Source organism: Astyanax mexicanus, chromosome 16 (genome assembly GCF_023375975.1).
Source record: "Astyanax mexicanus isolate ESR-SI-001 chromosome 16, AstMex3_surface, whole genome shotgun sequence".
Lineage (NCBI taxonomy): Eukaryota > Metazoa > Chordata > Actinopteri > Characiformes > Acestrorhamphidae > Astyanax > Astyanax mexicanus.
The window spans coordinates 8,691,766-8,706,843 of NC_064423.1; the positions used below are offsets into that span (position 1 = coordinate 8,691,766).

The 15,078-nt window shown below is 35.9% G+C and overlaps 1 protein-coding gene across 1 annotated transcript; it reads left to right on the forward strand.

Moving 5' to 3' along the window:
* The first annotated feature begins 7,920 nt into the window (after positions 1–7,920).
* On the forward strand, positions 7,921–13,353 carry LOC125782314 (eukaryotic translation initiation factor 5B-like). Its single transcript, XM_049465991.1, has 2 exons — positions 7,921–8,476; positions 8,723–13,353. The coding sequence occupies exons 1-2, from the start codon at positions 7,945–7,947 to the stop codon at positions 9,859–9,861; spliced, it is 1,671 nt and encodes a 556-aa protein (XP_049321948.1). The 5' UTR covers positions 7,921–7,944; the 3' UTR covers positions 9,862–13,353.
* The last annotated feature ends 1,725 nt before the right edge of the window (positions 13,354–15,078 follow it).

The window sequence follows — 15,078 nt, forward strand, 5'->3', positions numbered from 1 at the left end:
GAGCTATTATCTACAAATGGCAAAAATGACCAAAATTACTCCAAGAGCATAGCGACGACTCATCCAAGAGGTCACTAAAGACCCTCCAACAACATTCAGAGAACAGCAGGTCTCACTTACCTCATTTAAGATCAGCCTTCATGATTAATGAAGAGACTGGTCAAAATGGCCGGCATGGCAGAGTACCAAGATGAAAACCACTGCTGAGCAAGAAGAACATTACGGCTCATCTCAAGTTAGCCAGAAAAAAATTTAATGATCCCCAAGACTTTTAGGAAAATACTCTGTGAACTGACGAGACAAAAGTTGTCAATCTGAAAAACATTGACAGGTAAAACTGATTTTTTTTTACTTGTGTTTCCGAAAATGTATTGATGATTTGAAACATTTAAGAGTGACAAATGTGCAAAAATATATAAATAATGAAGGGGACGAACACTTTGTCACACAGATGAACAGCTAGAATGTCAGTTAAGAGCCCCTAATTATTTCATATTACCTGCACATTCACCGCACAGCACACTTTACAATACAGGTGTAGGTGGAATTAAAGAGGTTAAGAGGCTAGGAGGTAGAAGATAAGCATCCTATTCACTACACCTACAACACCAGGGATATTCCCAGTGGACAGATCTCATCCAGCTTGTAGTTATAACATAGAATAAACAATAAGTAGAAACAAAAGAAACACTGAATACAAAACTGAAAACGAGAAACACTGAATATGAAGCGAAACACAGGGAAACAGCATAACAGATGTGAAACGTACAAGAACCGACACCGAGAACAGAATTACACAGACTACAAATACACACAGACAAGGACAGGAAACACCTGGAGCTAGGGGGCGGAGCTACAAAGGAACACAGGTGACAACAGTAAAGGTAAAGACAGGGACCAACACTGGGGCGGAGCTACAAATGAACACAGAGAGCAGGACGAACAGGCAAACAAAAACAGAAACACAAGCACAGACACAGAAACAGGGCAAGGACAAGACACATGATATTTTACAGCAGCATCTAACACTGTCATCTTTTCCTTAGTACCAATCAAAAGTTTGGACACACCTTAAATTCAGTGTTTTCTTATTATTTTATAGTGTTCTGTATTGAAGATTAACACTAAAGTCTTCCAAACTATGTTTGGCGAGAACTACTCAACAAAGTAAAGAAAATACACTATAAGAAATGAAGGTTAGACAATCTGAAAACTTTTAAAGTATCCTCAAGTGCAGCAGTGGCAAAAACCATCAAATGCTATGATGAAACTGACTCTCATCAGAACCGCCCCAGAAAAGGAAGAGCAAGAGTTTCCTCTGTTGCACAGGATACGTTCATCAAATTTTCAGCCTCAGAACCGCAAGTTAACAGCAGACCAGATAGGAGCCATATTAGTATTTTGGTTTGTTTAACGCTTTTAAGTTACTACATGATTCCTTATATGTTCCTTTATAGTCTGAATGACTTCCGTATTCATTTACAATGTAGGAAAAAAATTAAAACATTGAATGAAAAAGTGTATTTAAACTTTTGACTGGTACTGTATACAAGAAATGTAACAAAATCAAGTTATCAGAGTTCTGTAAAGCCTGGCCTGACTAGTTCTAATAAACATTGTATTTGTGGGTGGAGCCTAGATAGGACAATTGATTGGCTGATTAGCTGGATTACCAGGAACACTTCACATCTAAAATCTAAATGTGCAGAAGCAGGATTAGGAACCACTGCCCAGCAGATAGTGGAGCTGCTCAGAGCGTATCAGGAGAAGCTGATAGCAGCAGCCCAGCGCAGCCCATTGTACCGCAGGCTGTGAGCTGTTTGGTAAGCGGGAGTGGTGGAGGCCGAGGGAGCGGCACTGACTCAGATATGGACACGGATGGAGACCGAGCCAAATGCTGCAAGGTACAGCAAAACGTTGTCTTATTTTGTCAGACATGAGTACACACCAAAGGGGCTAAGAAAATAAAGATATCTGTGTCCAGATGTTGAACAAGTCAAATTTATCCACATTCTCACTTCCCTCCTCCAATAAAGGGAGTAAATGAAAGACAAAAACTGAAAGAATAAATAAAGTTTGCCTAATTTAGCCTTTTAACAGGACAGTTTAGTTTTTTTCCCCAGAAACCCTGTAGATAAAATAGAACATTTCTAACTTAGCTGCGAGACTAGACGTTTTCCTTACCTGCAGCTCCAAAAACAAATCTTCAGTTATACAGTGCATTTCTTAAGAACATTTTACACAATATTAATAATAAAAATAATAATAAAAAAAATAAATAATAATAATAATCTTCATCATCATCATCATCATCATCATTTTGTTGTTACTATGAAAAAATCAGTTCTATTGTTTCTTACAGTGATTTGTGTTTCAGATCTCTGGCTTTGTACACACTGCCCCCTGGGGAAAGTGCAGGTCTTTACACATGCATAAAGAAAATCACACCTGTATAAACCTGCAGCAGCCTTAGCAAAAAAAAAAAAAAAAAAAAAAACTCTCCGGATTAACCAGCCGGCTGATAACGTGAGCTTTACGCCTCATGTCAGTTTCCTTAAAACCATGTTTTTGTATATGTATTTGTATACGTTTTATAATCTATCAATCAACCTTTTTTCAATATTTTTTTTTCAATGAAGCTGAGCATTTACAAAAACAGGGATTGACATGCTAGCTACATTTAATCATGTGAATGAAAGATAAAATAGATAAAAAGTAAAACTTGAGGTTTAATTGATAAGAAAAAAGTGATGAACAAAATAATAATAATAATAATAATAAACAAATTAAAATAAGATAAAGTCATTAAAAAATAAAATATTGAAAGAAATAAAAAAAGAAGAAACTAAGAGAAGAACTAAAACAAGAAATAAAAGTTAAGAATAAATTTGTAAAAATGGTACAGGCTGTCTGAAAGTGGTTATATAGTAAAAGATTAAAATGATTTAATGAAACCAGTGAGCTGAGTTTTCTGTAGTGAATTCCAGCTCGCTGGTGGTCTATGGTTAAAGCAGATATAACCAGTAAAATAAAATCTCTATGAACCTCAAAGCCTATCTAATTACTAGAGCAGGGCTGTGACCGAAATGGCTCCCTACTCCCTCCTTAGTGTTGCGCTATTCGGGGATACACTATATGGTTCACTAAGTAGTGGTGAAACAGGAGTGAATTATCATGCACAACACCGGTGTTCTGTCGAATTCTGCTACCTTGTCGAACCGTGCTGCCCCAATGTATATTTAACTGTAAAAATACAAAAGAAGCACTATTTTAGGGCATGTACCCAGTGATATTCCAGTAGATGTACGTTATTAGATTTGGATTGCATAATTCATTGTACCATGGCAACGTTATAGTAAATATAGCTCATTACAAACTGCTTTTGTATTTATTTATGATAATAAGTGTAATTTTTAGTTTCCATTTACACTTTTGTGCAATGATAGTGCGTCCAGGTCGTTTAATGCATATAAACCCCCCTAAACCCGAGTAATTATACATAAAACTCGAGAAATAATTAAATTGTGTAGGTCGGCGCATGCGCAGTACCTTTGGGAAGCATGTATCGATGGGTAGGAAAATTCGACAGAACACCGGCATTAGTTGTTTTCATTCTGTTCGTTATGCTTGGAAATCAATGCGTGATTGTATAGAAATTTCTATACTATTTATTAATTTGTGGGATTTTTCTGCATGTATATATATGTGGTCCTGCTCCTTCCTTGCCTGGATTTATTAAACTCCCGCTCCTGTCAATAACAATTCAATTCTGTCCCGCGCTGAAAGATCTTCTGACGGTGCACGAGTTCTTCTTCCGCCTGTATCTTCACTGCTGCTTTTTCTTCCTCCGACTCCCCACGGTGGCGACTAGTGGACGTGCTAGTTGACTAAACCATGCAACAGCGTCCAATATATAATACAATATAATAATACTTACAGTTTCTTCCTAAAACTTTGGAATTGTATTTTTACATCTCAGAACATAATAATAAAAGAAACTACAGTTGCAAGAAAAAAAGTATGTGAACCCTTAGGGATTACTTGGATTTCTGCATAAATTGGTTATCTTCAGTCACAACAATAGAAAAACACAGTCTGCTTAAACTGATACCACACAAAAATTGTATGTTTGCATGTTTTTTTTAAACACAACATGTTCCCATTCACAGTGAGGGGTGGGGAAATGTTTGTAAACCTTTAGATTTAATAACTGGTTGATCCTCCTTTTGGCAACAAAAACCTCAACCGAACGTTTCCTATAATTGCAGATCAGACCTGCAGAACATTCAGGAGGAATTTTGGATCATTCCTCTTCACTAAACTGTTTCAGTTCAGCTATAATATTCTTGGGTTATCTGGTATGAATCACTCTCTGGAGGTCATGATGCCACAGCATCTCAACTGGGTTGAGGTCAGGACTCTCCAGAAGGCGTATTTTTTACTACTTTTTATTTGGTTGATGACTTACTTCTATGTTTTGGGTCAATGTCCTGTTGCATCATTTATCTTCTGTTGAGCTTCAGTTGGCAGACAGATGGTCTTCCTGCAAAATATCTTGGTAAACTTGGGAATTCATTTTTTTCTTTAGTGGCTTTTATTATTTATTTAATATATTTGCATGTATGAATATTCATGAGCAAGAGCCAAAACCTGTCTTTCTTCAGAGACCTCAAATTTAGTGAAATAAAGCAGGGCTAAATAGAAACACCTGATTTTTCCCCAAAGGCTCACATGGCATTCATTCATACTAGAGATGAATTTAAAAATGATGGAATGAGACCTTTAATATAAGTTCCCATTATAAAAAATGGACATTATATTAAAGGTGCGTTGGGTTATCACTGGTGAGAGTGGAGTCCCAATGAGTGGGTTGGGTAATTGGCTGTGCAAAATTGGGAAGAATGGATTAAATTTGCATTTATGAATATGATATATGCAGGGTGGACAGGAAATTCTCTAAAATGTTTAACTAGCTTGATTTTGTTTATTTTATTAGCTAAAATATTAATTTAAATGCTTGTTTTAAAGAACATCTACAAAAGGTACAAGTATGAAAAAACAACAATTATTAAATTAAAAATGGGTATGACGTGATGATATAAGTCAATTTATCCAGATTATTTATCATTACTATATACAAGTATAGCATTGCTCACGTGCAAATATGTTACCTACACACATAGGAAGATGTTTAATTGAATTCTGTCAATATACTTTAAATTCTTTTGGGAATACCTTTTTATAAAAGTACCAAAATTCGTGTAACCTTTGCTGGCACTATTTCTCATGTGTCACATTGAGGAGTTTATGAAAAATACCCCAAAAAAAGCTGATGATGTTTTGTTAATAACAGTGTGCCACTAAACATTGTGACACATTTGGCTTCTACCCATGTCTTTATAATATATGAAGTGAAGTCAAGTAGTTTTATTTTCAATACTGGATATGTACAAGACATACAGAGAATTTAAATTACATTACTTTCCTTCCCAAAAACTACAGCAGTACAGAAAATAGATATATAGTGTAAATGGGAGACACTATATGTACAATACAACAAAGACACAGTAGACATACGTGAGACAATAGTGCAATAGTGATGGGGGGTGAGAAAAAGAAATATAATATAAAGAATGGGAGACACTATATATACAATACACAAATAGACATACGTAAGACAGAAGACAATAGTGCAATAGTGATTGGGGGTGATTAGGATGGGATGACAGCACAGGTATAAACAGAACCCGTATAAAACGGGTAGCTTCAAAATATTATGCCCAAACTTTTAGCCAAGCAGACTCACAAGTAAAAACACCTGGATTGTCAATATATGATTGATTTAACAAAAAATAAAATAATTTGCTTGTTTTTATTCAAAATTAAACTTTGTGAAATGTGATTGGGACGGTCACGCCATATGACCCTTTTCTGGTTTGACTGAAAATTGTAAAAAAAATAAAATAATAATAATAAATGTTAATCCCATGTTTCTTCATATAAAACATCACTTTTTGAACAATATTATCCCAGTGTTTGATATATTCTTCTATAATTTACATATATTTGAAACACTGGACCAAAAAAAAGGTCATGTTTTGTCAACCACCCATAAGCACAATTAAACTGATTTAACAGTAAACAGAGGCTTAGTTCTGTAACAAAGTCAATGGAGCCACACACAGTTTATACAACACCTCTGTTAGAGCTGTAATAATGTACCATACACTCAAATGAAAGAGTCAACAACAGCATTACTGGAATGTCACTGTCTGGTCACACATAAACAAATATATTAAATATACATACGTATATAAACATAGATATGATGATAATGATACCATTACAATATTCCTCTTATGCAGTGTAAATGAAAACAGACTTAAAGTGGTCTCAGTATAATTTTCCATGAACATTTTAAATTCTCTATAAGTACTGTAGCTCTGTATAGTTTCATTAAAACTAAATGAAACAGATTGAACTAAATAAAACTCAGTAAAATAATTATTAAATGTCATGTCCTCCTTAACCAGACACAAAGACACAAATTCGTGCAAACTACCATAAAAAAAACTATTTTACAACCATTACCATCATTTTTCAAGGATTCAATGAGATTTTATTGTCATTGTGGTACATGAGGTGGAACAAAATTGTGATCTTACGATTCAGTTTAAACTCAAGAGCTGTTGTTAAAATAGATAATATAGATAAAATAAGATAACTAAATAAAGGAACACAATAAGAAGAAAATAGAACAAAATAGATAAAGATAAACTGACACCATCAACTGCTGAGTGTTAAACCCCTTTCACTAGGTGGCAGTATTGTGTCATTAAAGCCCACTGTTTTTACTGCTTAAAAATTTTTTTTTTTTTTTTTTTTCCAGAAACTGGATGCTCAGGTGTGCTACAATGGGCCGCAACTGGGTCAGACTGAACTTTTACTTTTGCGTTTAGGAGTAACTAAGTCTGAGTAAGTAACTGACACCATCAACTGCGGAGTGTTTAACCCCCTTTCACTAGGTGGCAGTGTTGTGTCATTAAAGCCCACTGTTTTTACTGCATAAAAATAAAGTTTTCTTTTTTCAGATTTCACAAAATTGATGTGTTTTCATGCTATGATAATATATATATATATATATATTGTTTTTTTTTATCAAAAATTAATCTAAACAAATTATCTTATCGCTTGCTGAATCATGCTGCCTTCAATATCATATTACGAGCACATGAACGCCCAGTCAAGTCATCCGCGCTTTAGATTTTACGGTAAACAGACGCGCAGGCTGAGAGCACGCTAAAACACACAGAGAAGAGGACACCGACACGTTTCAGTCGGTTATATTAATTCAAACATACATTAAGCCCAGAAACGAGAAGAAAACGGATTAAAATAACTCACCTCACTGTAGATTTTGTGCAGTACATTATCTATTTGATATAATACCATAACAATCCCATCATTGTTTAAGAGAGAGAGAGAGAGTTTTATATTTATATTACTTTTTTCAATCCATGCTTCAAATGAAATTTCTCCTGATTTTCCCAAAATGCCAAAACAGATCCAGTACCTTGTAAAAGAATCCACCCTAGACTATCACCTCTGCAAATTTGGGCAAATTTCACTGTACTGTTTATTTTATATTAATTAAAAAAAGTGTATGCATGTTTAAAATTCTCATTTTAAAAATTCTCATTTTCCGAAGCGCGGATAGCTTGACTCCGGTTGTAAACCTTGTCCATCCCAGCAAAAGGGATAGAACACGGAACATCAGAGGCGAGTGGTGACGTAATCGCAGCCGGTACAGTTTGCACACCCTAGCAACCGTTGTTAAGGACGGAACACGGGGCGTCACGGGCGAGTGATGACGTCACAACAGAGAAAAGTACTTAAACAGCAGCAGCTCTTCACTCTGTTAATTCACAGTTTCTCGGTTACGGAATGCAGGGGTCCGAGCAGACCTCCAGGAAAAGCCGTCCCAGTTTTGATTTGAGGGATCCTGGGAATTTTGAAGCCCGTCTTAGGGCAATGATAGCAGCACAGGATAGCGGCGAACAGGAGAGACAGAGGATCCAGAGAAAAGCAGAGCTGGCCAGGAATTTGAAGACAGGGACATATAGCGAAAAGACCCAGAGACTCAGACAGGCCATAGAGGCAGCCGGTTATAAACACCGGAAGACTATACAAGAATATCAGCCTAACAAAAGATACAATTACGCTAAGCAGCTCAAAGAGCTGAGGCAGGCCGTTGAGGCAGACAAGAAAAGAGCAGAGATGAACAAGTTGAATCTTGAAGAGATTAAACGACGTTTAGAGATGGGAGAAGCAGGCAGGAAAAAGGCTAAGAAGAGAAAGAGAGAGGAGGATAGTGAGCAGATACAGAAAAAGAAAAAGAGAGAAGACAAAAGAGAAGAGTGTGATCCAGTCCCATTCACCAGCAGAGCCACTTCTGTTTTAACAGACAGACCAGGAGGTCCAGGAGGACGACTTAGTTCAAGCAGTTCAGCGTCTGATATCTCCTTATTAGATGATCAACTTAACGAGCTTCTGGGTTTGGGACCAGTTGAGACAGGCAGGAAAAAGGATAAGAAGAGAAAGAGAGAGGAGGATAGTGAGCAGATACAGAAAAAGAAAAAGAGAGAAGATGAAAGAGAAGAAGAGTATGCTCCAGTCCCATTCACCAGCAGAGCCACTTCTGTTTTAACAGATAGACCAGGAGGTCCAGGAGAACGACTTAGTTCAAGCAGTTCAGCGTCTGATATCTCCTTATTAGATGCTCAACTTAACGAGCTGCTGGGTTTTGGATCAGTTGAGACAGGCAGGAAAAAGGCTAAGAAGAGAAAGAGAGAGGAGGACAGTGAGCAGATACAGAAAAAGAAAAAGAGAGAAGATGAAAGAGAAGAGTGTGCTCCAGTCCCATTCACCAGCAGAGCCAGTTCTGTTTTAACAGATAGACCAGGAGGTCCAGGAGGACGACTTAGTTCAAGCAGTTCAGCTTCTGATATCTCCTTATTAGATGATCAACTTAACGAGCTGCTGGGTTTGGGACCAGTTGAGACAGACAGGAAAAAGGATAAGAAGAGAAAGAGAGAGGATGACAGTGAGCAGATACAGAAAAAGAAAAAGAGAGAAGACGAAAGAGAAGAGTGTGCTCCAGTCCCATCCACCAGCAGAGCCAGTTCTGTTTTAACAGATAGACCAGGAGGTCCAGGAGAACGACTTAGTTCCAGCAGTTCAGCTTCTGATATCTCCTTATTAGATGATCAACTTAACGAGCTGCTGGGTTTGGGACCAGTTGAGACAGACAGGAAAAAGGATAAGAAGAGAAAGAGAGAGGAGGACAGTGAGCAGATACAGAAAAAGAAAAAGAGAGAAGACGAAAGAGAAGAGTGTGATCCAGTCCCATTCACCAGCAGAGCCACTTCTGTTTTAACAGATAGACCAGGAGGTCCAGGAGAACGACTTAGTTCCAGCAGTTCAGCTTCTGATATCTCCTTATTAGATGATCAACTTTACGAGCTGCTGGGTTTGGGACCAGTTGAGACAGGCAGGAAAAGTGTGCAGCTGGGTTGTGAACCACTTGAGAGTGAAAAAAGGATAGAGACAGGCAGGGAAAAGGCTGAGGAGAGTAAGAGAAAGGAGTACTGTGAGGAGAGAAAGAGAGTAGAAGAAAGAGACATTGGTGCTGTACCATCCACTAGCAGATCCAGTCCCAAACGGACAATAATCAAGGGACTGATAATGATGAAAATGGCGAAGGACGTTCAGTTCTATCACAGTTACTGCAAGAAAACACCTGAAGCCTTGCCAGTAGCTGGTCCAACTAGAAGAAAGCCGAGATATAAAGGGCGCGTTTAAACCGTATTTTACGGTATTCGCGTGTGCAGCGCACTCGGAGAATATTTAGATAAAAAAAAACTTTCAGTAGTTCAGCTTGTGGGGTTCATGTCCCCATGGGTGTGGTAGTGGGCATAGACATCTTATACTTAGACGCCGCACCGCCCCGTCTATTTGAGGTGACGTCAGTGTTGCCAACTCACAGTAAGGAAAGTAGCTGCTGGCTGTCCTAAAAGTCCCTAGAAGTCGCTAAATGACGTCATTACCTAATTTGCATAATACATGTTTTTGAAGCTGTAAAGGATTAAGGTTGTGGGAGAGAAAAAAAGTGAGTAAAAAACACCATAAATATGTTAGAAATGTTACAAATGAACAACAAAAAAAAAACCTTTTTAAATAGGACGTCACTTTTGTTTACAATAACTTCATTTTTACATGAATTACATAAATTAGTTTTTTGCCATGTTCTTAAGGAGGACAGGAACTGAAGAGCGCGTGTTTATCTCAGAGTCGCCAAAAGTCTCCAATAACACCACAAAAACTCGCTAGATTTGTCGCTAGTCGCTTTTTTTTTTTACCAAAAAAGTCGCTAGAGGGTATGAAAAGTCACTAAATTCATAGTTTGTCTATATAACAAGCACTTAGAAACTCTGTAATGATAATAATAAATGTGTAATATAAATTATAGTTATATCTATACATTATAATTCTCATAGTCTTACTTCTATTTACTGCTATCTTACTATCTACAATGTATTATAACTGTTAGTAGTAGTATTATATTTGCATAATAAAACGTTACTTTGACCCTGTCAGCTCTGTATTCAATCAGCTCTGTACTTTTAAATTAAGAGGAGCAACTTCTCCAAACATTACAGCACGGTATTTTGGGTCGCGGTTTTTTACATCATCGTTAGCATAGTTCTATAAAAATGTTATTTTCTAAAGCTATGAACAGATTATTATCTTATGGATCAAATGGCAGAAAATCCGTTCTTTGTAAAAAAGAACATGGTCCATGTCATAATCGAAAACGGCTTGGGAATACATTTATTATTAGTTCAAAGACAGATGTTTGAAGTGATATTACTGTATCATTTTGGAGTAATTGGATACCAAAAATGTCTATTAGGTTTTGTATTAAAGGGATTTCGGAGTGCTATAAAACCCCAAAAATCTAATTGTTGTTAAATCAGAACATGAAATCCTTAAGGAATACCTTCCATACTATTTAGGTCATGCATGTATACTGATTTTACAGTATCATTTTGGAGTAAATGAATACCAAACTTAGGAAGAACGTATATTCGGTTGTGCATAAACCAGATTTCAGAGTCCTATAAAACCTGCAAATCAAATTGTTATCCAATGAAACCAAGAAAGTCTTGAAGAAAACATTCCATACTATTAATGACACGAGTAACAAATGATATTACTTTATCATTTTGGAGTAATTGGATACCAAACTTAGGAAAAATGTCTATTCAGTTGTGCAAAAACCTGATTTCAAAGTCCTGTAAAACCAGCAAATTAAATTATCAAATGCTACCAAGACAGTCTTGAAGAACACATTCCATACTATTATTGACATGAGTAACAAGTGATATTACTGTATCATTTTGGATTAATTGGATACTACACTTTGATATGTTGGTTTAACAATTTGATATGCTGGTTTTAAAGGACTCTGAAATTTGGTTTATGCACAACCGAATAGACATTTTTTCTAAGTTTGGTATTCAATTATTCCAAAATGATACAGTAATATCACTGGATACTCATAACATTAATAGTATAGAATGTGTTTTTCAAGACCGTATTAGTGGCATTGGATAACAATTTGATTTACTGGTTTTATGGGACTCTGAAATCTGGTTTATGCACAACCGAATAGACATGTTTCCTAAGATTGGTTTTCAATTATTAAAAAATGATACAGTGATATCACTTGTTACTCATGTAATTAATGCTATGGAATGTGTTCTTCAAGGCTGTCTTGGTTTTTTGGATATCAATTTAATTTGCTGGTTTTATTGAACTCTGATATCTGGTTTATGTACAACCGAATAGACAATTTTTCTAAGTTTGGTATCCAATTACTCCAAAATAATAGAGTAATATTCTGTGTTACTCATGTCCTTATTATTATGGAATGTTTTGTTTAAGGCTGTCTTGGTTTTATTGGATAACAATTTAATTTGCAGGTTTTATAGGACTCTGAAATCTGGTTTATGTAAAAGCGAATAGACATTTTTCCTAAGCTTGGTATCCAATTACTCTAAAATGTTACAATAAAATTACTTGTTACTCAAGCCATTAATAGTATGAAATGTGTTCTTCCAGACTGTCTTAGTGTCATTGGATAACAATTTGATTTGCTGGTTTTACAGGACTCTGAAATGTGCTTTTTGCACAACCGAATAGACATTTTTCCTAAGTTTGGTATTTATTTACTCCAAAATGATACAGTAATATCACTTGATAATTGTGTCAATAATAGTATAGATTGTGTTTTTCAGGACTTTTTCAGTGGCATTGGATTACAATTTGATTTGCTGGTTTTATATGACTCTGAAATCTGGTTTATGCAAAAGAAAATAGAATAATTGGATAAGTTTGGTATCCAATTACTCCAAAATAATACATTAATATCACTTTTTACTCAAGTTACTGATAGTATAGAATGTGTTCTTCAAGACTGTCTTGGTGGCATTGGATAACAATATGATTTGCTGGTTTTACAGGACTCTGAAATGTGGTTTATGCACAACTGAATAGACATTTTCCTAAGTTTGGTATTCAATTACTCCAAAATGATACAGTATAATCACTTGAAATGCATGACATTAATAGTATGGAAGGTATTCTTTAAGGATTTCATGTTCTGATTTGATAACAATTAGAGTTTTATAATTTATAGCACTCCGAAATCTCTTTTATACAAAACCGTATAGACATTTGTGGTATCCAATTATTTCAAAATGATACAGTAATATCACTTCAAACATATATCTGGGATACATGAGAATAAGGTCTTAAAGAATTTAGTGCTGTGAAATGATAACAATTTGATTTGCTTATTTAATAGCACTCCAAACATTTCCAAAACGTTATACTGTTCTACAGATAAGCAGTGGTCTTTCTGGTGTATATTTGTGGATTAGACCTCGTTAAATCAGGTTTATTTAGATGTAAAACTAGTTTCTGATCCATTTTCAGTCTCTGCGCGAGAAGCGCCAGTCTCTGCTCCTCGGGGTGCGCTGTGCACGCGGCTACACTGTAAAACATTTTAAGTTGGTTAAACTCAGCAACATAAGTTCCCCTGCTGCCTTAAAAAGCTGAGTTAACTCAACTTGATGAAAACATTTGTATGAACTCAAGATGTTAAGTTAAACAAGTTGTTCAAATACTCATTACTTATTGTTTCAACTTGATGCACTGAGTTAAAACAACTCAAGTGTTTAATTTGTCCTTTTTTAAAAAATGTTCTGTTTAGTCAAATAAACTAACAATTCAGCTTTATGGTTTACTTGATTTTAAAAGTAACTAAGTTACTTTACAAGTTACTTTATTAGTTACTTTAAGCAGCTGCACACACCACGTCCCGCCACCTTAACATAAAAATTATAACCAGTTTTGCCAATACTCCCTTTATTGGAAAAAGCATTTTTAACAGCATCAATGTATCTCTAGACATTTAAAGTTGAACTATTTATTTTTATAAAATTAAAAGACCATTTCTCCTGAATTAACTTAACATAAATAATTTTTTTTATAAAAAATAAAATATGGTCTTTCTTGATTTTACTTAACATAAATACTTGTTTTTATAAAAAAAATATAAAATAAAGAAAGCCTTTCTTGACCTGACATATTTAACACTGTAAAACTGAATATTGAACCTGTTGTTCTCTGCAGGGCAGCAAGGAGTGGTTTGATAAAACAAAACCGTGTATATGGTCGAGGCCAGGGATCACATATATGCAGACTGCGGTCCGGGTCCGGACCCAGACGTTGTCCAATGCGGACCCATAACCGATAAACTACTGAGAAGGATTTAATTTTGACAGTGTTCATTTAAAGCGTCAGAACTTTTCTTGTCTTTACGGTATACGCACTCTGCGGCATGGGAAACTCACAGACCAATCACGTGTGGTGTAAAATCTTCAAACGCTCTCCTCTGCCAATCAGATCTGTGCAGACCGCTGCCCTGGCTAGTGAATTGGGATGTGGCCGGGAAAACCCGCCTTTATAAAGAGATAGGGAGCCCGAGAACTGGCGGAAAAACGAGAATGGGCGGAAACTAAAAACACGCTGAGCGCGAGAGAGAGAGAGACAGGGGAGAAAGCGAGACGCGTGTGATTGGGGGAGAGCGGAGGGGGATGGGAACGCGGTGTGTGTGTGTGTGTGTGAGGTGGAGAGAGAGAGAGAGAGAGAGAGAGAGTAACGCACAGTGACTTGGATAAGTAACTTTAATCTGATTACTGGATTGGAAATAGTAACGCGTTAGATTACTCGTTACTGAAAAAAGAGTCAGATTAGAGTAACGCGTTACTGACATCACTGCTTGGGACCCTGTGTCAGCGTGAGGCTGCCGTAAAAAAAAAATGCTTTTTTAATTTATTTAGACAGCAGTCATATTCATATTGTTCTACCCAGCTACTGATGCATCTGTAACTCTTTACAATCAGGGTAAAAAAATAACAGTACTTACGACTGTAATAAACATTAAGTGGTAAATATTATTTAACATTTCTAAATTGTAATGCTTAAGAATGTTGTAAATAAAGATGAATTGCGATATCAGTTTTAACATTTTGTAGGAATTAATATCTTAACTAGTGTCATAATAATAATTAGTTGAGGCATTCTAACATAAGTATGGTTAAACAATGTAAATTAATTGTAAAGTGCTACTGATGCATCTGAGGCCAAATATCTTCTGTACTGTAATTGTATATTTTGGTTTGTGGTAGACAGATTTACCTCAAACCAAAAGGATAGGTATGTGGTTTTAGCAGGTGTCCATTTCTGTCATAATCAAGTGATCACCATGAATTTATTTTGAAAGTTACATTTTTTGTAGCTTGTATTTTTTTCCTTTTCAAATTTCATATTGTTTTTACAGACCATTTTTACTGAAAGATGTTACTGATCTCTATGTATCACATGCAGAGGGGGAACAAAAAAAAGTTTTAGATTTGATTTGCTCACTTGCCATTTTTTGAAAGGCAAAAT

Bases quoted from the DNA above. Each gene is read 5' to 3' on its own strand.
- LOC125782314 (XM_049465991.1), top strand. From the start codon at position 7,945: ATGCAGGGGTCCGAGCAGACCTCCAGGAAAAGCCGTCCCAGTTTTGAT. The intron at 8,477-8,722 runs GTCCAGGAGGAC...ATAGACCAGGAG, and splicing joins TTTAACAGACAGACCAGGAG to GTCCAGGAGAACGACTTAGT.